Genomic DNA, 24,170 nt, shown 5'->3' on the forward strand with positions numbered 1-24,170 from the left:
AATGCGAGCGGGCGGGGTGCGCCTGCCCAGGGCGGCGGGGACTTTTGGGCTGGCGGCCCGGACAGCGGGAGAGGCAAGGCCGAGAGCGTGCGATGCCTCACTTTACCGTGGTGCCGGTGGACGGTCCGCGGCGCGGCGACTATGACAACCTCGAGGGGCTCAGTTGGGTGGACTACGGGGAGCGCGCCGAGCGGGATGACTCTGACGGTGAGGGCGCGCCCGGATGGGGCCTTGGCGGGGACTGGGGAGTGGGCCACAAGGAGCCCCGCGCTCGCACAGAACACCTGGCCCTATCGCGCACACGTCGATGCGGGCCCAACTTTTCTTAGTCTGCGCCTCCGCTCCCAGTCCCTCGCTCCGCGAGCGCGGACACGATTTTCCTGGGCCCTGGCGCGCCCGCAGTCGGGACGCTCTCCCCAGCCCAACTCCTCCCTTACTGGCCGCGGGCGGGGGCTGCAGACGTGGCCAACGAAAAAGGCTCCCTCGGGCCGCTAGGCGCAAGAATAGCTGCGAGCCTCCATCTCTGGCCCTTCCGGACTGGGAGCGTAGCCGCTGCTCGGACCCCAGCCTTTTTACTTTCTGGGAACCGCTTCCAGCCTCTTGTCTCTTCGCCTCCCCATTTGTGCTTCACTGCCTCTGACCCTAAGACTCCCCTCCCTTCCCCCGTTCCTGTGCCTTCCTGAACTCGGGCCAGCTGTAGAAGAGCATGCCTGCCGAGGGGGTCTGTGCGTGACCGCCTGTGCGCCGTCTCGTGTTGATCCCCTCTTAGATCTGCCGGCACAGTGAGCGGCTGAGGAGCACTCACACGGAGTCAGGCTCGTCTAGGTGCTTTATGTGAATTGACTCGCTTAATCAAACCAACTCCCCCCAGGGATAGGCCTTGTTACCCTTAGGAAGGAGTGACTGAGACAGGGAGCAGTTATACAGTTTGCACCAGGGGACTCAAACCCAGGGTTAGAGACTCCCGCACCCTAACTCTTACCCAAGGTATTAGAACCGGGCCTGAAGAGGAGCCTCCAGGTGGCTGTCTTTGCACGGCCCATTCTTGGAGTGCGAGTCTGCATGAATAGTGGCATATGCGTGTGTATGTGCTAGTGCGAGTGTGTAGCCTTTATCACAGGGTGGAGGTGGCCCCAGGGTAGTACATTTTCATGGCCACTTTCCTGCAGGGTGTCACTGATGAGAATGGTGATATGACTGATGACAGGTGCCTGTGTCTGTGACTGACCATGATGGAGATATGCAGAGAATACGTGTGTGGTCGCATGTGCCAGGTGATACAATCTTGACCTAGCTCCGTGTTGTCTGTGATAGTGACTGAGGTGATCCATACCCAATGTGGGTGGGTGATGGCTATATGTGAGTCACCCAATCACCATGTGGGAAGCTGGCACAGATCACTGGCATGGGCTATGGGATCTCATGGGACTTTACAGGCTGGACAGCTATGTTCATGCACAGACCCCAGCCCCGACCCCTAGTGCCCTGTTCCAGTGGTCAGAGCAGGAGCCAGCACCCCTGCTCCCTTTAGCTCTGGGAGGCTTTCTCTCCCGGAGGCTGGGCTGGACTGCATCCCTAAGATCAGCCTGGACCAGTGGGCACACAAAGCTGAGCCTAGCCTCTGGCCCCGCCTTGGCCTCTCACAGGGTGACAGGAGGGACCTGGAGCCACATTGGCTGAGTCCTGCCAGGTCCGTCCTGTCTGGGCCAGCTCCTCCCACATCCCCCCTCCTCCTCTTACTCCTTTTCAGTCAGACCTTGACTGTGTCTGCGGAATGGGGGACACTCTACGCCCTGGTAAGTGATGATTCCTCTTGGTAGGGGCTGCAAAGGGTTGGGGGCACACACACAATGAGCCTTAGATCCATCTCATGGGATATCCCCAGCCTGGAGCTTCAATTTCTCAAGGCCCACATCTCTGCTCCAAGCAGTGTAGAGGTTCTAGTACCCCTGGCAGATGCCTGTGAGCACAGGGATCAGGAGTGCCATCTGGATCCCCATCTGCAGCTGGTGTGCTCACAGCTGTGGCCAGGAACACACATATATGGGTCCTTCACAGGCAGCCCCCAGGCCCAGGCCATATTCTGGTTCACCAGGGATTTCAGGTGGTATCTGAGCAGCTTCAGCCTGGCAGGCATGCCCAGACCTGCCCTGGAATTTTTAGAATAGCCGAGGGCAGTACAGGCACCCAGACATTGCTGAGAGCGCCCCCCCACCCCCACCCACACACACATATTCCCACAGTCCCCGTGGGAGCTGCCCTTAAATGAGGCTTTAGGGAACTCCAGGGAATGCCTGCCGGGTGTCTGGCACCAGACCGCCCCTTTTCTGATTGATCCAGGCAGTTAGAGAGTGGGTGTTACTATCTTTACTTCATAGAAAAGGAGACCGAGTCAGCACGGAGAGGGTAAGCAAGTTGCCCTGGGTCACAGAGAGGGAGGGTCAGGAATCCAAGTCAGGGTGCCAGCCATCTGAGCACCAAGAGCCCTGGGTATGTGCGCCCTGGGTGCATCCTGGGATGGATTGAGGACTAGAATAGGATTAGCAAACCTGTGGCTCAGCTCCTACCTGGCTCTAATGGATTCTGGGACCTAAGTTTGGCCCTTCTACCAGGTGACCTTGCCTCTGCATGTCTCTGAGCCTTACTTTCCTTGCTACTAAAAAGGAGTAAAGGGTATCTCCTGGAGGGTTGCTGTGAGGACGATGGGCAACCCTTGGAAGGGCTTCCAGGTGCCCTGGAGTCATAGCTGCAGGGACAAGGGATCTGCTGGGTCTTAGAGGACCACCCACGCCAGTTTTGGGGAACTGCCTCCTGCCTGGCTCTGAGTCTTCAGGATACTAGTTCGGTCTCCGCAGAGGGACAAAGCAACAGTGGTGAGGCAGACTGCAGTGTGTGAGGTTAGAGTAACTTATAATATATTTCCAACCAGCCTCACAAAAGGACCAGAAGAGATGCAATGCCTCTGCTGGCAGGTTTCACCCCTTGGTGTCTCCCCGAAGGACTTAGCCTCAGAAAGATCAAAGTCATGCAGAGGAATGGGGCAAGGGCTTGGTGACTGCATCTAAGGAGTAAATTTAGCTTGGAGATTCCTGGCAGCCAAGGCAGAAAGGGAACAAAGATGAGCTCAATAGCTGCCATTTTCTGACGAAATGAAGCATCTGACTTATTTAGGGGATATATATATATATATATATATTTCCCCCATAAAAATCCAAGACTACTTTTCAGACACTTTTCACTGAGGGGCCATCAGTAACAGGCAGAGTTACTGGGTTTTCAGATTTTTCTCATGGCTCCTTATCCTGGTCCTGAACAAGCATCAGGGGCACAGCAAATGTTAAAAGGTTTCCAAGGAGCTTATGTGACCCCGCATGGCTTTAACATGGCTTGGTGGGCTGGCTTGACCTCTTGCTGCCTTTGTCAAGTATGTCATTGGTATTGGCCTTCACACAGCCTTGAGTCTCGTGGGACTGAGCTGCTTGGCTCACTTAGACACAGAGAGTTCAGGTTCCTGGAGGAGGTATTGTTTTCATGTGCTATTCGAAGGAAGAGAGACTTTGCCCCAGAAATTGTCATCAGCTTTACCTGTCAGTCTCCTTGGGTAATAAAGAATCCACAGTGCAGCACCTGCTGAGTAATTGTTGGCTTAGAGAAGGCAAGTTATGTCTCATGCCGATGGCAAGAGGATGTATCAGATGGTGGAGGATGCTTCATTCAGCATTCTTAGCTGCAAACAGGAGACATGAAATTATAGACTAACCAGAAAAGGCTGGCAGGTAGCCCTCACAAAACCAGAGAGGGCCAGTGCATGGCCCGAATACCCGAGTAGTCAGGGTCCGTGAGGACACTTCTGCTGACATCAGGCCTGAACTGCTGCCAGTCACTGCAACACCAATCTGACTTCTTTGAACCAAGATGTCAGCTTTCCATTTGCTGTGAGGCCTCCAGCCACTGTCGCAGCTACCAGACTGGAGGGAGAAAAAACAAAACCCAACCACTCAGCGACTAGAAAAGGACTACTTGGTGCCTTCCGTCTCCTTGATAGGAAGTTGGGAACGCCATCTACTGAGCCTCACAAGGGACAGCTTGGAAAACAGGAAAGAGTGCAAATGCCGGGCCGCCAGAGAAATCAGCCAAGTTTTGAGAGTCGAGGCAGGCATATTAAAGAAAAAGGTGGGGGTGGGGGGAGTGCGTCTAGTTCTTTTCTACGAGGTTTCTTTGCAACTGAGGCACTGTCTCACCAGCCTAGGGGACACATCAGCCACACACCTAGTCTGAGCAAGCTTCCGGGACCTGGAGGCAGGCGGGCCAACCAGCAACTCCTGCCGGCAGTCCCTGCGCAATCCTAACACCAACCACCCGGGCTTCCGAACAAGACCCCAGACAGCATCTCGGCCCCACTTCCGCTCTCTGGAGAGCTCAGTTGCCCCTCCTCCCAGCATGCCCCTGGCCGCCCTCCGGGAGGCCCCGCCCAGTGCATGGTGGGGCAACTAGCATGGCGGCTGAAGGTGCCCTGTGTGGTTTCATCTACCTGGAAAGCAGCACCTGGGTAGACCCCGAAGACACCAAAGCCTTGGCCCCCATCTCACTGGGTATTCCAACTGGGCTGGGAAAACGGGATTTGAGGGCCCTCCCAGCTGGCTCCGCTCCTGGGTGTTAACACGTGCTTGAGCAGGTTTGGGGCTTTCCTGCAGTTTCCTGTGCTGCGTTTTGGTAATTGGCCACTCAGACAACTGTGGTTCTTCACGGGGACTGGTGGATTTGATGGGAAAACTGCTAGCGCTGGCTCCCAAAGTGCTCCACAGAGGTGATGTTTTGTGGGCTGGCCCGCTGGGGAGCCAGCAGTGCACACTGAGGACTCGGGAGGTCGTCCCTGACTGGGATTCTGTCCTTCTGTCTCCACAGGACATGGCAGCCACAGAGAGAGCAGCCCTTTCCTTTGTCCCTTGGAGGCTTCCAGAGGAAGCGAATACTATGACAGGAACCTGGCGCTGTTTGAGGTAGTCAAAGACATGGGTGGGCAGGGGCCTGTAGGGACCCAAGCCATCACGAAGAAGGCAGGCTGGACAGTTGTGCCTCTTTATGTCTTGGCTCCTCTTCCAGTCTCCCCTCGTCTGTCTCACCTTCTTGGCCACCAGGCTATGGTTCCCTTGGTCATTTGAACTGAGGACGCTTTCCTAGAGGCCACTCACAACCCCACCCTGTCACCACCTCTGGAGATATTCACCTTTGACTTCCCTGTGGCGCTTCAACAGGGCGACCGCCTCAGGATTTCCCTTCTCCCTTCACTCTAGGACTTTTGTGGCCCTGGACCTCTCTCCCCTGTCAGCTCTTCCTTGTCCTTCCTGGTTGGTTCTTCCGACCCTGTCCCCCTCAAATTCACTAAGACTCGGTCCTTCTCACTGGATCTGCCCCCTCCCTGGAAACATTCCCAGTTTGTGCCTCTGAACTTGAATTTTATCCTTTTCAGACTCAAACCCAGAAGTTGGATCTGTATTCAGGGCATTGGTTTAGGCCCCTAAGCTCTGACCCATGCATTCAGCTGCCCCCATGGGAGTCCCATGGGCTCTTCAGTGTCCTCATGCCCCCCAAAGACCTGCATCTTCACTTTTTACTCTGAACCACTTCCTGCTTATGTGTAGGGTTAAGGGAGAGCTGGCAGATGGGCAAAGACTAGATGTGGGCATAGGTAGGCAGAGGCATGGCACTGGAGAAGTCATAGACCCCGGGGTAGGGGGTGGGGGTGGGGAGTCTGAGCTCTGGGAAGCCTCCTGACTTGGAAGAGCAGCAAGTTTCTGCAACAAAGACCTTGATCTGGCTCTACCTGAGGATGGGCTAGGGGACCAGGTTCCCTCCCGCCTTGGGGATTAAAGTGGGTTACTCTCAGGGCCTGGGACTAGGAGTGGGGGCCATCTAGAAGGATCCGGGTTTGAGCAAATAAGAGAGACTTTACTTGTCCCAGACATCCTCTCTCACTTCCTTGGTTTCCTGAAGTAACTAGGGGCAGTTTTTTTGTGGGAGGGTTGAGGGCAGATGTGGGTCTCAGTGGCCCACTCATATCTGGAAGGTGGCCAGGCAGAACAGGCAGGATGAAGCGTGTCATTCTCCTGTCTGCCAGCCATGTCCTGCCCTGTGCTCTCTCCTGAGGCAGGTAGATTTCACAGATGGGTTGGTAGTGTCTGTAGCTAAGGTGGGGCAGAGAGAAGCAGCTGCTAGCCTGTGCCTTTGAGTGCCAAATGCTGGGGTGTGGTGCCCACACCTGCCCAATTGACTGGTGTAGGCTTCCCCAGGCAAGAGCTGTGATCAGTCCCAGGCCTGCCTCAGGGCTTGGCAAGGGGCCAGAGGCCAGGCTGCTGGCTACACATAGGTAGCCTGACGCCAGCTGGGCCCATTGCCAAACCGCCCTGTGGCTCTGTTTACAGGAAGAGCTGGACATCCGCCCAAAGGTATCATCTCTTCTGGGCAAGCTTGTCAGCTACACCAACCTCACCCAGGGCGCCAAAGAGCATGAGGAGGCTGAAAGTGGGGAGGGTACCCGCCGGAGGACGTCCAAGGTGAGCTGGCCAAGGGCAGCAGAGGGGGCACTCCTGGGAAGACAGACTCAACATCACGGAATTGGCAGAGTTCCCTGCGTGGTTGCGAACATCCCAGGGGAAGTGGGTGCCAGATGTGGTGTGCATGGAGGATGGACACTGAGCCCCTTGGCCTCAAGGGGACTGAGGGCTGAAGGGGGCAGAGAGCCAAGGAGGCCCTCAGAATTGACAGCAAGAAGGACGGCTGCCTTTACTCAGCCCTCTCTGTGAGAGGCATAATCCTGGGTTCCTGCAAGTTATCACAACATATCTGTGAGGCAGGTGCTGAATCTTATGCTCATTTTACGGATGGGGTTACTAAGTGTCAGGGGTGTCGAGTAACTTGCCTAAGATGACTGAACCACCCAAGATTGATGTGTAACATGGGGGGGGGGCACATTCATGGCTTTATTGTGAGGTTATTGTGAGATATGCAGCCATGTAGAAGGCCAGTCACTAGCATCCCATCAGGGTGGATGAGTGTGCTACCTTTGGAACCAGGAGCATGATTGCCCCTTGGGGCTGTGTGACCTAGAGCCAGTAACCAAATGCTTCCGTGCCTTTTCCATGTTGGCGTCATCGGCAGACCGCTCCAAGATTCCTTGAGCACCTGGTGGGGAGGGGAGGATAGGAGCATAGCACTGCCTCCTGGGGCTGCTGGTCCCTATCCAGGCCTCTGGCTCTTCAGACTCGTTTTTCTCTCTCTCTGTCTTTTTTTTTTAAGATTTCATTTCTTTATTTTTAGAGAGGGGAGGGGGAAAGAGAGAGAGAAACATCAGTGTGTGATTGCCTCTTGTGTGCACCCCAGCCCAGGCATGTGGCCTGACTGAGAATCAAACCAACAACCCTTTGGTTTGCAGTCTGGTGCTCAATCCACTGAGCCACACCAGCTGGTGTATGACTTTGCTGATCTTTGCTTAGCTTCCTTGTGTGAGGGGACTTGGTCCAACTGCAGGCTGGGCAAGGAGCCCTCCTTGTTTACCTACTGACTCCCTGAGATCTGGGAAGCGGCTGTGATTGGAAGGGGCGTGTGGGTCTGGTGCTAGCTATAGTATTCTTGCTGGAGGTCAGCACAAGCAGAAAGAGCACTTGGTTGGGATAAGCCGGGCTCCCAGCCTTGGATTTTCTTGGGAGTTTTGGGCCTTGCTGGGGTGAACCAAGGGGAGAAGGGAGAGCAGGCTGACGTGCACCCCTCACCTTGCCTCTGTGAGAGACAAATCAGCCCACACTTCAGAGAGGGCAGCTGAGATCTTGAGGCCGCACAGATCTGACCTCCGCACATATCTTGCTGGTGGAGATTTTGCTGGCATTTTCTGGACTGCAGATAGCAGAGATCCCTGGCTATCTGTGGCTGTTCAGCCCTGCAGTGAGGTCTCAGCCTCTAGGTTGTTGCCTGATGTGGTAGTAGGATCTTTGGGTAGGTGCCTCTTCCCTGTCCCTTAAGGCCAAGTCCAGGGAACTGTGGCTAGGAGTAAAAAAGTCCCTAAGACAGGCTGTAGTACAGATGGCTCTCCCTCTCCGGGAGCACACCAGTGCCATTCCCTCTCCTCCTTCCCCATACGCACGTCATTACCTTTCTCCCGCCTAAGCTCCAAGGGCCCTTCTTGTTTCCTGAGCCCATTTCTTCTGCCTCTGTGGCTTTCTAAATAAACTTATTTTTAAAAGATTTTATTTATTTACTTTTTAGAGGGAGGGGAAAGGAGAGAAACATCAGTGTGCAAGAGATACATTGATTGATTGCCTCTTGCACGCCCCCAACTGGGGAACCTGGTCTGCAACCCAGGCACATGCCCTGACTGGGAATTGAACTGGTGACCTTTTTGGTTCACAGGCCGGCGCTCAATTCACTGAGCCACACCAGCCAAGGCAAACTTTTTTTAATTAAAAAGAAAAAAGAAAAGCTAGTGCACACCTCAACAAGCATTGGAAGGAAGCCCAGGTTGGTAAAGGGGTATCGTCCTTTGGCCCTATGAGGAGCCTGTGAGGATGCTGGGGTCCACCCTTAGTTTATCTGTCCAGCCCACTTAGCCTTAGAGTAAGGATGTGAGAGGGTGCCTGAGTATCCCAGGTTCAGTGATTTTTCCATCAAGGAAAGAGAAGCCTGGTCAAGTCTACAGTGAGTCAGTGGGAGGCTAGGGGGTTGGGGCCATTACGCTGTGGTCCTTACTCAGGGTGGCTCTGAGCTGGGCCACAGAAAAGTAAGGCTTAAAGCAGGAAGGGCAGGCCTTCAGTCAGACCATGCCAAGACCCTACGTAGCCTCTCCATAGCAGCCACTGCACTTGGCTCTGGCCTTGTGACCTTCTGAGGCTGCCAGAGGTTATTTGGAGATGTGGAAAGCATTTCTGGCCCTGCCCTTCCCCACACTGCATTTTTTCCAGAATGACTCAGCCTAGAATTGAGGTGGGGTTGGGAGCTGCTGCTATACAGTAGGTGGTCCAGGGTCTCTGAAAAGGGCTCTAAGAGCCCAGATGAGGTATATCTGTCACCTACACAGTGCAAGACACTTTGAGGAAACATTCATTCTTACTCAGGTCCTTGTGAGGTCCTTCAGGCCGCACATAGATCCTGCCCCAGACCTGGACCCTTCAGAGGAGTTCCTGTGGCCACAGTTCTCTCCCACCCCAGTTCCAGGACCGCAGACTTTGCCAGGGCTCTGGTGGAAGCTCTTAAGCCCCACTACCCCGTGCTACACTCTTGGGGACTCAGTTCTTCTAGGAGACACCTTCACCTGACCTGCCTCTGTGCCTCAGCCCCTGGCCTGGCCTTCTGGCTGGCCACTATTCTGCCCTTAGATAGCTGGGAAATCCCGCCTGCATGTGCCCATTGGACCTTCTTCACCTGCACCTTCCCCTTTTTTTAATTGAATTTATTGGGATGACATTGGTTCATAAAACCATACAGGTTTTAAGTGTACAACTCAACAAAATATCATCCGTACGCTGCATCTTGTCTTATTGCCCCAAGCAGTCTCTTTCCATCTCCATTTCCCCCCCGCTTTGCCCACCTCCACCTACCCCTCCACCCCCTTTCCCTCTGGCTGTTACCACACTGTTGCCTGTGTTTTATGTACAAGGTCTGTCCAGAAGGTATCCAGGCATGTAATATGAAAAAGAGAGACATTTATTGAAGAAGATACAAGAAACTGTACACAGGACAATGATGCCTCAGTCCCCTTCAAAGTAGGCATCTTGGGACCTCACACAGTTCTCCCAGTCACCATTGGCTGCCCCACGCATTTTCCTGAATCTCATCAACAGTCTGAAATCACTTCCCTTTCAAAGGTGATTTGAGTTTGGGGAAAGCAGAAGTCACAGGGTGAAATCTGGGCTGTAGCTGAGTCACCTGGTCATTTCATGTTTCACCAGAAAACTCTACACAAAACGTGATGCATGAGCAGGCACATTGTCCTGATGAAGCTACCAATCACCAGTTGCCCGTAGCTGCAGCCTTCTGAATCATCTGAATAGTTGCTGTGGAGGAATGTTCAAGCTTAAAGCAAAATTTGATGCAAGTTTGTTGCTTTCCTTGCTCAGTCATTTCGAATGTGACAGCCACAAAGTACACATGCTCCCTCAACAGTGTCCACTGCCCCCACTGATTAGTACAGTGCAGTTGTCATTGTTCACACATGCACGTTCCAGTCCACCCTCCTTGGCTGCCAGGTTACATCGATGTTGCTCAAACCAGTCTCATTATGTTAATTACTGGACTTTTTCCGGACAGACCTCATGTATGTATATGTGTGAGTGTATTTTTTTCCCCTTAATCTGCTCTTCAACCTTGAGTCTACTCTGTGTAGGTTTTCCCCAACACATTGTCCTAGGGGCCTTCCAAGGCACCACTCACTGGGTGCAGGAGCACCTTTTGGGCAACTGCAGGGCCTGCTGGTGATACAACAGTGAACAAGTTAAGTCTACCCCAGTATGGTCACGAGACATTCAAGTAAATAGTTACCATGACCTGTAAGTGACCGCTGTGATGGAAGGGTATATCGAATGCTGAGGGGCTGGAAGAGGAAGTGCCAGCTCTACCTAAGGCAACCCAGAGGAATTTCCTGGAAGGGGCAACACAGTTAACCCTTTAGAAGGTTTATCTAGAGAGGAGTGTGCCAGGCAGTGAGTCAGGACTGACCCTCCCAGGGAGAGTCCAGCCCATGTGGTGGTTCACAGGCTCTGAGAGACCTGTGTTATCAGGGACTGAAATTAACAATGAAGGGACGGGGCACACTGGGTGGCCCAAACCAAGGAGTCTGGCCCATGCTGTGGATTATAGGATAGACAGTACAGGGTGTTTTTCTAGGGGCGATGACACTGGCCTCGGTTTTCAGAACCCTGCTCTGGCAGCAGAGAAGGCAGCAGTGTGGAGAGGCTGACAGGCCCAGCAGGCGCCATCCAGTTGTCCCAGGCATAGTGCCTCAGGTTCGAGGGACTAAGGAAGGCAGGCTGGTCTAAGAGCAGCTTGAGAGGCCCGCTGGATAGAACTTGGTGTCCACCTGGACTGGAGCGGGGGCTTGGACTGACAGAAGGCCAAGGACAAACTCTTAGATTCTGGCTTGGGTAATATGGGGCCTGCTGGGGGAGAAGGTGGAGATGTGAGACAGACCTCTCTCCAGAAGTTTACAAGAAAAGAGGAAGGAAAGGGGGCAGTACCTTGAAGAGGAAGTGAGGCTCCAAAGCCCACCTGTGGCATTTTGAAATGAATCAGGCTTTATACCTTCCCAGTGCCAAACTATCTTCATACATAAAAAAGTCAACGTACACATGCTAGTGTCACCCCACCCCTGTGCTCCCCAGGACTCCACTCGGGATGCACCTCTGCAATTTGCTCTCTGCAGAACCCTTGGGGACTGCTGAGTGACTGAGTGACTGACTGCTGGGGCCTTCTGTGGTGCATCTGGGCCCCTCTGATGCTCTCTGTCTCCCCCACTCCTCCTGCTGCACAGGCACCCAGCATGGGCACCCTCATGGGGGTGTACCTGCCCTGCCTGCAGAATATCTTCGGGGTGATCCTCTTCCTGCGGCTGACGTGGATGGTGGGCACGGCCGGCGTGCTGCAGGCCCTCCTCATTGTGCTGATCTGCTGCTGCTGTGTGAGTATCCGGGCTGGAGCAGGGCCATGGCTGCCTGCCAAGACTTCCCTGCTGAACTGCTCACGTAGGCCCTCCTTCCCACAGACCTTGCTGACGGCCATCTCCATGAGCGCCATCGCCACCAATGGAGTGGTTCCAGGTAGGTGAGCGCAGCACTGGGCCTGTCGGGGGTAGTGGGTCCAGAATCCATACTGACATCCCCAGAACACTCATTGCTCCCACCCTCAAAGCAGTTATTTGGTGGGGTCTTAGTCCTTGAATCCATGACAGTTGCATCACGTAACTGCATGACTGCAACTCTGTCACCCCATTAATTGCCAGGGTTGATTTGGCTGATCTGGCTGGCTAGGTAGGTGTCCCCTTCCTCCCTCACCAAAAAAATAAAATATTAAGAATAAAAAGGGGCTGAGGCTGCTAGAAGAGGTGACAAGGATGCACCTGGTAGCCCATGCCAAGGAGTCTGGTCCACACCATGTATTATAGCACAGTGCAGAGGGTTTCAGCAGGGATGATGACACTGGGTTTGGTTTTCTTTTTTTTTTTTTTTTTTTTAAGATTTTATTTAGAGAGGAAGAGAGGGAGAAAAACATCAGTGTGAAAGAGCAGCATCAATCAGTTGCCTCCCTTATGCTCCCCATTCAGGTACTGAACCCACAACCCAGACATGTGCCCTAACCGGGAATCGAACCAGTGGACTTAGACCCTGAGGGACAGCGCCCAACCAACTGAACCACACCAACCAGGGCTAGACTTGGTTTTCAGAGACCCTGTTTATTAATTTACTCAACAATGTATTTATATCAGTATGGACTCCCAGATATTTATTTTATTCTTTGAATCATAATCTAGTAATTTATTATTTTACTGCTTGAACTTTTCCACTTCACCTGTTTAGCTATTCATTTTGGCTCCTGTGTCTGTGTCTGGATCCTTTTTATTTTATTATTTTTTAAGATTTTATTTATTTAGCCCTGTCTGGTGTGGCTTAGTGGATTGAATGCCAGCCTGGAAACCAAATAGTCACTGGTTCCACTCCCATTCAGGGCACATTCCTGGGTTGCGGACCAAGTCCCCAGTAGGGGGCGCATGAAAGGCAACCACACATTGATGTTTCTCTTCCTCCTTTCCTCCCCTCTCTAAAAATAAATAAAGTTTTTATTTATCATGGAGAGGGGAGAAGAAAGGGAAAAAGGGAGGGAGAGAAACAACTCTATCAGTTGCCTCTCCCACACACCCTATCCAGGGACCAAACTCACTACTCTCACATTTGCCCTGACCAGGAATCAAACTGGTAACCTTTTGCTTTGCGGGATGACACACAACCAACTGAGCCATATCAGTCAGGGTTGGATCCTTTTTTGAATTGATTTTATTTAATTATTTTTAGAAAGAGGAGAAGGGAGGGAGAAACATAGGGAGAGAAACATCAATGTGTGGTTGCCTCTCACACACCCCCTACTGGGGACCTGGCCTGCAACCAGGCATGAGCCCAGACTGGGAATGGAACCATCGACCCTTTGGCTCATAGGCCGGCACTCAGTCCGCTGACCCACACCAGCCAGGGCTGGATCCTTTTTTAAAATAACAGTCTTCTTGCCCTGGCTGGTATAGCTCAGTAGATTGAGCGTGGGCCTGTGAACCACACGATCATGGTTCGATTCCCAGTCAGGGTACATGTCTGGGTTGCGGGCCAGTTCCCAGCAGGGGACTCACGAGAGGCAACCATACATTGATATTTCTCTCCTTCTCTCCTTTCCCCTCTAAAGAGAAATAAATAAAATTTATTTAAAAAAAATAAAAATAAAATAACAGTGTTCTTAAAATTAGTGTAAAAATAGTAGGGGGGGAAGCAACATATGTTTACCCATAAGAGGGCTTGGAAGTGCACAGAAATGTAGAAGGGAAAATTAGATGTACTCATAATACCACTATTCTGAATTCATTACTATTAGCCTTTTGGTACATGGTCTTATGATCTTATAAAATATTGATGTATTGTTTTCCCAAACTCTATGTGTGTGTATTTCCAAAATGTTGGGGAAAGTTTGTTTTTTTTTAAGTGGGATTGATAGTGTATTATATAATTGTGATTATTTTTCTACTCTTGAAGTCTCCTTTTTCACTGTTGTATTATTGTGGTGAATAGCCCTGCACACGAATCTCTGTTCACACCCCTAGCAGTTTCCTTAGGAGAGGGTCCTGGAGGTGGATTGCAGCATGAAAGGGATTAACATTTAAAAAATATATTTATTTAATTTTTAGACAGAGGAGAGGGAAGGAGAAAGAAAGGGATAGAAACATCAATGTCTGACTGCCTCTCACACTCCCTCTCCTGGGAACCTGGCCCACAACCCCGGCCTGACCCAGAATCAAACCAGGGACCTTTTGGTTCTCAGTCTGGCACTCAATCCACTGAGCCACACCAGCCAGGGCAGGGATTAACCATTTTAAAGTTTCTTGACCCCTGTTCCCAGATCTTTCACCAGAGATGTTTTATCAGGAGCAAATCCAACTTGCAGCGTACCCCACACCCTTACCGGCCCTGGGGCCCAGTGTTGTCTCTGTCAGTCTCGCCAGGGGTGTTAGGCTCTGCTGGCAGCACAGACTCAGGGCAGGAGGGGTAGCCACGGAAACTCGCCCAGTGGCAGGCCCTGTGCTGGGCCCTAGGGACAAAAAACTTGACAAAACACAGTTCCAGCCCTGGTCTGGAGGGATCAGACTAACAGACACGGTCCTTGGGAGGGATGAGGTGTGGTGAGATAAGACATGCCCAGCCAGTGGAGGTTGTGGGGACTGGCCTAAGTGCAGGGAGCTGGGGGACAACAGGCCACTTAGGTACTGCTGCAGACCTAGAACTGCCTAGCATAGTCATTTCACTGGCCTGCACTGGGCATTGGCATCCGATGGAGTGAGGTCCAACTCCAGCCTGGCCACTTACTATGCCTCAGCCTTAGGCAAGTCATTCAATCCTTCTGCTCATCTGTAAATGGGAAAATTCATTCCTGTCCCTCTGGGTGGTTGTGAGAGGCCAGGGCGGAGACCCCCTTGAAGAAGAACCAGCCTTGACCTGTGTACACTTTCTCTGTTGTAGCTGGGGGCTCCTATTTCATGATCTCCCGCTCACTGGGGCCAGAATTTGGAGGTGCAGTGGGCCTGTGCTTCTACTTGGGAACAACATTTGCAGCGGCCATGTACATCCTGGGGGCCATTGAGATCTTGCTGGTGAGTCACACAAGGCCCTGGCCAGCTCTGGTCTTGTCCAAGCAGTCCCTTTCCAATAGTCCCAAGCTGTGCGTGCTCCCTCACCTCCGACCAGGGTTGGGGCTTATACTGTGGGTGGCCTCCTCAAGGGAGAAAGTTCTTTGCTCAAGCCAGTCTTCCCTTCCATCCCTTTCCAGTTTGGACCACTCAGGGAAGGGGCCTAGCCTGGCTGCCTTCACCTTGGCTCTGGATGTTCCAATCACTTGGGCCCCATTTCAGCTATGGCAGGTGTCTGTAAACTGTTGCATTTACCTCAGTGACAGATCTTGGTGGTGGCACAGAGCCCGCCTCCCAGACATTTGTGGGCTCTGGCCAGGTCTGTCTCCCTTAGGCTCCCAGGCTTCTGTGCCAAGCACAGACCTACCTTATCCTTGTCCCTAAATCAGGGTAAGCAGCCACAGGACCCTGTCTGGAGGTCACTATCCCCTCTGTGAGCCCAGTGTGTGTTCTGATGCAGCTTCCCACTCCCCACTGAATTGCCCCAGCTGGTGGGAGAAGAGGTGGGGACCCCCTGGGGATCACAGGGTAACAAGTGACCACCGCCCCCACCCTCAGGGATCCAGACAATAGGAGCCGGTTAGAGGAACTGCTTGGCTCCTCCCATCTCCGGGTCCTCGCCTGCAGTGTGGACCCTATAGGGAGGGGGGAGGTTGTATTTTATTTCTGTTTCCACATCCCTGCATTTATTATTTGGGTTTCTTCTGTAAAGAAAATTCGTCCTTTTCCCCATTTACTTATTTATTCAACCATGTGTTTATATCAGTATGGACTCCTGGGTGTTTATTTTATTCTTGGCTCGTGGTCCAGTACTGTCATTATTTATTTTGTCACTCAGACTGTTCTACTCTAGCTGTTTAGCTCTTCACTGTTTGAGATGACTCCTGTGTCTGAATCCTTTTTAAATAACAGCTTTATTAAAACACAACTCACATACTATACAATTCACTTCCCACTTACAGTATAAAATGTAAAGGTTTTTAGTGTATTCACAGAATTGTGCACACGTCATCACAATCAATTTTAGAACATTTTCATCACTCCAGAAAACCTAGGCTAGTCAGTTTCTCTTCCCCCCAGCCCTAGGCAACCATTAATCTGCTTTCTGTCCATAATCAGATTGTCCTGTTCTGGACATTTTATATAAATGGAATCATATAGTAAGTGGTCTTTTGTGGCTGGCTTTTCTGGCTTTTTTTTTTAATGATGGGATTCACTCTCTAAATAGGAAAATTGAAAATTCTGTATCTGTCTCTTGTTTCAGACATATATTGCCCCGCCAGCTGCCGTTTTTTACTCAACAGGCACTCACGACTCGTCCAGTGCCACCTTGAACAACATGCGAGTGTACGGCACCCTTTTTCTAACCTTCATGACCCTGGTGGTGTTTGTTGGCGTCAAGTATGTGAACAAATTTGCTTCGCTCTTCCTGGCCTGTGTGATCATCTCCATCCTCTCCATCTATGCGGGGGGCATCAAGTCTATTTTTGACCCTCCTGTGTTTCCGTAAGTAACCTGGGAATACTTTCGGGCGGTGTACTGACATCCTTCCCAAATAGAAGGCCTTTGATGCCCTGGGTCCTGGAGGCTGCAGGGTGGAAACAGGTTGGGACTTCAGGCTGAGCAAGTGATGATAATTCCCCCTCCCTGCAGAGTATGCATGCTGGGCAACAGGACCCTGTCCCGGGACCAGTTTGACATCTGCGCCAAGACAGCCATGGTGGATAATGAGACAGTGGCCACCCGGCTATGGAACCTCTTCTGCCACAGCTCCAACCTTACCACTGACTCTTGTGACCCCTACTTCCTGTTCAACAATGTGACCGAGATCCCTGGCATCCCGGGTGCAGCTGCCAGCGTGCTCCAGGGTACGTCCTCACTCCTTTCCTCCTGCTCCTGACCCATAGGCCAAGCAGGAGGCAGGAATGAGCATGGAAGGAGAGTGAATCACAGAGCCATCCTTGTGTGGCTAACTCACAAATGGGAAGCAGGCCTGGCTGCCTTCCAGGCCCAGTGCTATCCTCTCAGCCTGGCTCCTGGCAGCTAGGTTTCGGGTGAACAGAGCCTGTTTGGCCAGTGTCCCAGCCCTGCAAAAGCCCCCAGAAAGTTTTGGCAGCCCCTCTCTCCCCAGCCACCAGCCCCTGGCGCTGCCTGGGATTATTCTCCAGGAGCCATAAAGGGCTTCTGTCTAAGAGGCAGGCAGAGACAGGGCTCTGGCTTCAGCAACCTTTGCCTGTCAGGCTTCTAGCCAGACAGCTCCTTCCCTGTGGCTGAAGCTGCCCCACTCAGCCCCCAGGGCCCCTCACATCTGCAGCCTCGGGTCGGGCTGCCCCAGGGAAGTAAGTAGGGCTGCGGGGATGATGATGCCACTGCCCCTGCAGAGAACCTGTGGAGCACCTACCTGGAGAAGGGTGAGGTTGTGGAGAAGCACGGGCTGCCTTCCACAGATGCCCTCGGCCTGAAGGAGAACCTGCCCCTGTACGTGGTGGCTGACATTGCCACATCCTTTACCGTGCTGGTTGGCATCTTCTTCCCCTCTGTGACAGGTAAGCCCCTCTTCCCACCCACCCAGCCCTGCCCACTCTCCTGGGGAAACCCCTAAGAGAATCTCATTGGTTTTGGAGGCATCATGGCTGGCTCAAATCGCTCTGGCGACCTCCGCGACGCCCAGAAGTCCATCCCGGTGGGGACCATTCTGGCCATTGTTACCACCTCCCTTGTGTGTATCCTTTCCCAGGCCTGGGGCCAGCAGGGAGCAGGGCAAGAGGTGCTTGCCTTCTTTTCAGTCCCCAACTGTCCTGCCCAGTCGCCACACACACATGCGTACATGTGTACCTTTCCCCTGACACTCACCACCCATTCAAGTGTGTGCACAACACAAAACCCTCAGCTGTAGGTGCCCCAGCTGGGTCCTGGCTAAGGCTAGTGTGAGGGGCACGTGGGTCCTGTGTGGGCAAGGAGGGGGACAGCAGTGGCAGTGGAGGCCCGGCTTTCCTTGACGCGGCCGCAGACTTCAGCAGTGTGGTTCTCTTTGGTGCCTGCATCGAGGGCGTGGTACTACGGGACAAGTGAGTGAGCTGGGCCCCTCCCTGTGGCAGGGGCTCATCTTCTGCCGACTCCAACACCAGCCCCCCTTGAGCACATGGTCCCGCATATGTCCTCAGGCTGCTGCTTGCCAGTGGTAGTGTGTGCCACTGGTGGGTCAGGCCCCACCAGGACTTTTGCCTCTTAGAGAATGGTGACATCAGAATAGGGCTGGGACTAGGAGAAAGGATAGGGGCTGGTGGACTGGACTTTAGTGCTGAAGAGTGAGAGCTCTTCCCACCGTAGCTATCCCTCCTAACCCCCGACATCCCTGACTCTGGCGGCCCCACCCAGGGCTTGCGGGGCTCTTTGCACGTAGCATGGCCTAAGCCTGGCCCCTGCAGGTACGGTGACGGTGTCAGCAGAAACCTAGTGGTAGGCACGTTGGCCTGGCCTTCGCCCTGGGTCATTGTCATCGGGTCCTTCTTCTCAACTTGTGGCGCCGGTCTACAGAGCCTCACTGGGGCACCACGCCTGTTGCAGGCCATTGCGAAGGACAACATCATCCCCTTCCTCCGGGTGAGCCTTTTTGTACTCTCTCCCAGCCTGGGTGCTCCTGGCCCCTCACACAGACTAGAGGGTAGGGGATAGAGATGCATTATATTCTGCTGGGGCGCATAGTGACCCCAGGGCCACAAAGCCATCATGAGGAGGTGCTGAGAGCTGCCCTGACTCTGGCTCTGCCCTGCTGTTGGCAGAGTGACTGGGACCCAGAATCCTGGTGGCCAATCTGCTGCTCACTCAGAGCAGAGAGGCCCCGAGAGGTAGGGGGGCAGAGAAACCTGTGGAACCTATTGGGAAAGGCATGGATGTGGCCTGAGCCCCAGAGGAGGGACTTGGGGAGGCTGGAGGCCAGGCTGTGGCTTGTGACTCAAGGTGTGGAATGGGGGTATGGGACCAGCTTCTTCCCTCTCTGACCCCACTGACCCTGGTGTGTACAGGTATTTGGCCATGGGAAGGCAAACGGTGAACCAACATGGGCACTCCTCCTGACAGCACTCATCGCTGAACTGGGCATCCTCATCGCCTCCCTTGACATGGTGGCCCCCATTCTATCCATGTGAGCTGGGGTCCAGGGCAGGGCGATGGTTTTGGGAAAGGCTCCTTGAACCCCCAAGCCTGGGTCCTCAGCACCTCCCTGTGACCCTGTCTGGTGTTGAGGGTGCAACTGGGAGACATGTCAGGCTGTATGGGGAGGTGTGTGCCTGGCAGAGCTCAGCCTACCTCTGCATTCAGGAGAGAGCCTGACACGTATGCAGAAGACACCAACAGACCCAACAGCTCGCTCTGGGAGACGCCCAGAGCAGGCAGGTGGCCACCCTCTGCTCCTGGACAGGGCAAGCACCTGGGCCCTGGCACCTTGATGAAGCCACCACTGCCCCATCTGTCTGTCTTCAAAGTTGTTTTCTTGTAAATTTCTGGTATCAGCTGTACATTTGAGCCTGCAAGTGCCCTACAGGAGGTGGTCAGCATGTGGCAGTTTACACGGTCCCTGTGGTCCCTGTGTTCACTACTTCCTACCAGTGTTGGGGCCCACTCCGTCACACTTCACACATTTTGCCCTACTGCCAATGCTCCCTCTTGCTTGTTTGGTTATGATGGGACCACCCTTTACTGGCCCACTCAGCCTGTAGGCCTGAGAGGCTTCTCTTCCCTGCAAAGCAGCCCCCCACCCCAGCCACAGTCAGGCCACAGTGAACTTTTGTCCCCCCAACATGCCTCCCCCGCACCACTGCCCAGCCCCACCTACAGAGTGCGCACCTGAAACTGCTCTTGCTGGTCGTCTTGGGTGGTGACCCCTCACTGCCTAAGCCACAGGATATATCTCAGCCTATATCATGGACTCCTTCGGGCAGCCCTGATGGGACTGACCACTCCCCCTCACGGGGGTCCCTGCCCTCTCTGATAAGTCCTTCTGCGTTTTTGCCTGCCATTCTCCAGCCAGTTGAGGGTAGAAGTTGCTGCCCCTCCCCTCAGGCCTCTGCTTCTCAGCCATCTTCCGGGAGGGTTCACGCCGCAGGCCTCGCCACATCCACACAATATCCCTCAAGTGTCTCCAGTTCCATGTCTACAAAGTGGCCCTTGTTATCCTCCCCCTCCCCACTCCTCCCCACATCCCTGACAGCCTCTAATCCAACTGGTCACCCAGGCCGGGGGCCCAAATGTTATCCAGCTGTCTCCACACACTGAGCCCTGCTCAGTACCATCCTTGTTTTCAGCTCTGCACTCACTCTTTCCGCTGCCTGCTGTCCCCTCCCCACCTCCTCTGCCCACACACAGTTATCTATCCTCTAAGCCCTGGCTCTGAACACACCTGTGCAGTAGCCCTGCCTGCCGCAGGCATGGGAGTGGGTGTTGTGAGGTTGTGAAGACTGGCTCAGCCCATGCACAATAGGGACATCAGATACCTGGCCAGTGAGGAGGCCACTCTGTAGCAACCAACCCCTGTGACGCAGGTTCTTTCTGATGTGTTACCTGTTTGTGAACCTGGCCTGTGCTGTGCAGACGCTCCTGAGGACCCCCAACTGGCGGCCCCGGTTCAAGTACTATCACTGGTGAGCACCTGCTGGACCCTTGAGCCAAGTCCTCTGACATAAGAGCTATTGGGGAAGCCAGGAGCCCTGTTCAGGATGACGTTTGAGTTTCCTGGGCTGCAGTTGCTATTGGTGAGAAATTGAGGGGCTGGGGAGCTTGGCCTGGGGCCATACTGGTCTTTCCCTGATTCTGGCTCTTCCCCACTTTCTGGTGCAGGGCGCTGTCCTTCCTGGGCATGAGCCTCTGCCTGGCCCTGATGTTCGTCTCCTCCTGGTACTATGCCCTGGTTGCCATGCTCATTGCAGGCATGATCTACAAGTACATTGAGTACCAAGGGTGAGTAAAGGGTTGCCGCCTGATCGGGGCAAGCAGGTGGTCTGTATGTGGGGAGGGGAGGAGCTGAACCATCCTTCGCTGGCCACCATAGGTGCTGAAGCTGGTGGCCTGTGACTCAGGGTCTGGCTCCCCTTTATCACCCTTACACCTGCACAGAATCCCCTGGGTGGGACCATGGGCTCACCAGCTTATGGTGGCCTCTGTAGGGCTGAGAAGGAGTGGGGTGATGGGATCCGAGGCCTGTCCCTGAGTGCTGCCCGCTATGCACTGTTGCGGCTAGAGGAGGGGCCTCCTCACACCAAGAACTGGCGGTGAGTTCATGCCCAGAATGGCAAAGGCCACTCTAGGTTCTTGAGGGCACTGAGGGTAGGACGGTTGAGAGTTGCTGGCTTCCCCTCCCTGGTCCCCATTTCCCATCCTGGGGTTGCCAGGGGTGCCATCCTGCTTGTTGAGCCCTGGGATCTCTGCTCCCCAAACCTGAGCCAGCCTGTGAGCTGAGAAGGGGAGACGAAAAGGGGCTCCTTGGAAACGTCTGGCCCTGGCCTCACGCTTCCTCCCCGTCTGGCCACTATAGGCCTCAGCTGCTGGTGCTGCTGAAACTAGACGAGGACCTTCACGTGAAGTACCCACGGCTCCTCACCTTTGCCTCCCAGTTGAAGGCGGGCAAGGGCCTGACCATTGTTGGTTCTGTCATCCAGGGAAGCTTCCTGGAGAGCTATGGCGAGGCCCAGGCTGCTGAGCAGGTACCTGCTACAGGGGGCGGGGAGCTGAGCGGTCTAGAGGCACCCCGCTGCAGCTGTCACAGAGGGAGGACCAATTCTGGCCAGCCAGGTGGACAGCAATGCTGCCATCTTAGAGCTTGAGCAAGGATGGGTGTTGCTGTCCCATCTACAAAACACGGCCCCTGGGTGAGCAGCTTGCCTCTTCCCTTCCCCAACCCCAGCAAAGGGGATGATGACAGCCTTGGACCTGCTATGTTCCCCACAGACAATCAAGAACATGATGGAGATTGAGAAAGTAAAGGGCTTCTGCCAGGTGGTAGTGGCCAACAAGGTGCGTGAGGGGCTGGCCCACCTCATCCAGTCTTGTGGCCTGGGCGGCATGAGGCATAACTCCGTGGTGCTGGGCTGGCCCTATGGCTGGCGACAGAGTGAGGACCCACGTGCCTGGAAGACCTTTATTGGTGCGTGAGGGGCTGGGGCCTGGGCTCAGCCATGAGGGACAGGGGCCGGAACTCAAGTGAGAGCAGGGCTGTAGGCTGGCAGTCAGCAGTGTCCATCCTCCCCAGACACTGTGCGCTGCACCACGGCTGCCCACCTGGCCCTGCTTGTGCCCAAGAACATTGCCTTCTACCCCAGCAACCATGAGCGCTACCTGGAGGGTCATATCGACGTGTGGTGGATCGTGCATGATGGTGGCATGCTCATGCTTTTACCCTTCTTGCTGCGCCAGCACAAGGTGGGCCAGGGAGATGGGCCCGGGTGAGAGCGGCTGGGCCTTTGGAGATACGGGGTGTGACTGTAACACCCTTCTGCTCCGGTGCCACAGGTTTGGAGGAAGTGCCGGATGCGCATTTTCACAGTGGCCCAGATGGACGACAACAGCATCCAGATGAAGAAGGACCTGGCTATCTTTCTGTACCACCTACGCCTGGAGGCGGAGGTGGAGGTGGTGGAGATGGTGAGTCCCCCACCCCAGTGTGGCCCTGTGGATACCCTGTCCCACACAGCCCAGTCCTCACAGCCCACACTCTCCCCAGCACAACAGTGACATCTCTGCATATACCTACGAGCGGACACTGATGATGGAGCAGAGGTCCCAGATGCTGCGGCAGATGAGGCTAACCAAGACAGAGCGGGAGCGAGAAGTCAGTGGCCTTGGTTCAGGGCATGGGTGGGTGGCTGGGTCAGGCCCCTGGAAACACCATCAGATGGGGGCATCAGAATGAGTTGCCCCAGCCCTACCTATGTCAGTGCCCATGCCCCTAAGGCCAGATGGTCACATTGGGCCAGCCCAGCCCTCTGTTCCCATGGCACTGAGGCTGCCTCCTGATTTCCCTCAGGCCCAGCTGGTCAAGGACCGGCACTCAGCCCTGAGGCTGGAGAGCCTGTACTCAGACGAGGAGGATGAGTCTGCAGCTGGGGCTGACAAGATCCAGATGACTTGGACACGGGATAAGTACATGGCAGCTGAGCCCTGGGACCCTAGCCACGCCCCTGAGAACTTCCGAGAACTGGTGCATATTAAGCCGTGAGTACAACAAAACAGACCAAGCCACATTGGAGCCTGGGGGTGGAGGGTGGACAAGCTCTGTGCGTGGGCCAGGGGCGGGGCCCATCATCAGCTATATTACCTACAGGGACCAATCCAATGTGCGGCGCATGCACACTGCCGTGAAGCTCAATGAAGTCATTGTCACACGTTCCCACGACGCCCGCCTGGTCCTACTGAACATGCCGGGCCCACCCAAGAACAGTGAGGGTGATGAGAACTGTATCCTTCTGTAGAGAGGCAGGCAGTGGGGCCAGCATGTGAGGTTAGTGTGGGTGCCTCTGGCTAGGGAATACCAGATTACCCCAGCTCTGACTGATGGGCCAAACTTCCCTGGGTTCCCCTTGGTCCTGGTGCCGCTTGTTTGACCTGACGACCTACAGACATGGAGTTCCTGGAGGTGCTGACCGAGGGCCTGGAGCGGGTGCTGTTGGTTCGTGGCGGTGGCCGTGAAGTCATCACTATCTACTCCTGAGCCCGATATAGACTTGTGGCCTAGACTGGAGGTGCTCAGGGTAGCACCCCCTCCCAGCATGCATCTGCCAGTCCTGCTTTGCCCAGTCCTGCCCTGGACCCTGCTGTGGAGATTGGGCCCAGGCCTGGCAATGGAGATGGATCCAGGGTCCTGCAAGGACCCTGAGAAGTTTGGGGACTTTCCCCGCTCAGCACCCCTGGAGGCCAGCCCTGGCTGGAGAAGACTGGTGGGGGCTGACATTGGGTTTGAAGGCAGCCAGCCCAGGAATGCTATTTATTGAATATTTATTGTTGGGATATCACCATCAGAAAGGAGAAGGGTGACAAGGGAGGGGGTCCTACCCAGCCTGCCTGCAGAAGAGCTGGCTCAGGCTATTGTGGGCAGGGACCCCCACCAAGCTGAGCCTAATGGAGCCAGCCAGCTGAGGCCTTTTTTCAATAAAACATTGTGTACTTCTGGGCCTCCTGCTGCCCAGGCTCTGTTTCCCCTGGCGCCAAAGGAAGAAGGCGGAACTGAACCCAGGCCCAGAGCCGGCTCCAGCTCCAAGGC

The 24,170-nt window shown here is 54.3% G+C and overlaps 1 protein-coding gene across 4 annotated transcripts; it reads left to right on the plus strand.

Annotated features, from left to right (window-relative positions):
• SLC12A4 (solute carrier family 12 member 4) lies at window positions 1–24,082 on the plus strand. Of its 4 annotated transcripts, none has more exons than XM_037041455.1 (24): window positions 1–207; window positions 4,906–5,000; window positions 6,423–6,554; window positions 11,516–11,662; window positions 11,747–11,801; window positions 14,754–14,884; window positions 16,185–16,426; window positions 16,574–16,788; window positions 17,302–17,466; window positions 17,545–17,643; window positions 17,931–17,988; window positions 18,349–18,523; window positions 18,946–19,064; window positions 20,461–20,559; window positions 20,756–20,875; window positions 21,082–21,186; window positions 21,450–21,618; window positions 21,863–22,058; window positions 22,164–22,333; window positions 22,424–22,555; window positions 22,635–22,742; window positions 22,938–23,125; window positions 23,235–23,368; window positions 23,530–24,082. In XM_037041455.1, the coding sequence occupies exons 1-24, from the start codon at window positions 93–95 to the stop codon at window positions 23,619–23,621; spliced, it is 3,261 nt and encodes a 1,086-aa protein (XP_036897350.1). In that variant the 5' UTR covers window positions 1–92; the 3' UTR covers window positions 23,622–24,082. The 4 variants fall into 4 exon arrangements, with proteins under 4 accessions (XP_036897350.1, XP_036897352.1, XP_036897351.1 ...); XM_037041456.1 differs by lacking the exon at window positions 1–207 and adding an exon at window positions 1,526–1,796; XM_037041458.1 differs by lacking the exon at window positions 1–207 and adding an exon at window positions 4,175–4,592.
• Window positions 24,083–24,170: the final 88 nt, after the last annotated feature.

This window comes from Sturnira hondurensis, unplaced genomic scaffold (assembly GCF_014824575.4).
Source record: "Sturnira hondurensis isolate 20B ecotype Veracruz unplaced genomic scaffold, ASM1482457v3 Scaffold0003090, whole genome shotgun sequence".
NCBI classification, from domain to species: Eukaryota; Metazoa; Chordata; class Mammalia; order Chiroptera; family Phyllostomidae; genus Sturnira; species Sturnira hondurensis.

Bases quoted from the DNA above. Each gene is read 5' to 3' on its own strand.
- SLC12A4 (XM_037041455.1), top strand. From the start codon at position 93: ATGCCTCACTTTACCGTGGTGCCGGTGGACGGTCCGCGGCGCGGCGAC. The intron at 17,467-17,544 runs GTAAGCCCCTCT...TTGGTTTTGGAG, and splicing joins CTTCTTCCCCTCTGTGACAG to GCATCATGGCTGGCTCAAAT. The intron at 21,187-21,449 runs GTGAGTTCATGC...TGGCCACTATAG, and splicing joins CCTCACACCAAGAACTGGCG to GCCTCAGCTGCTGGTGCTGC.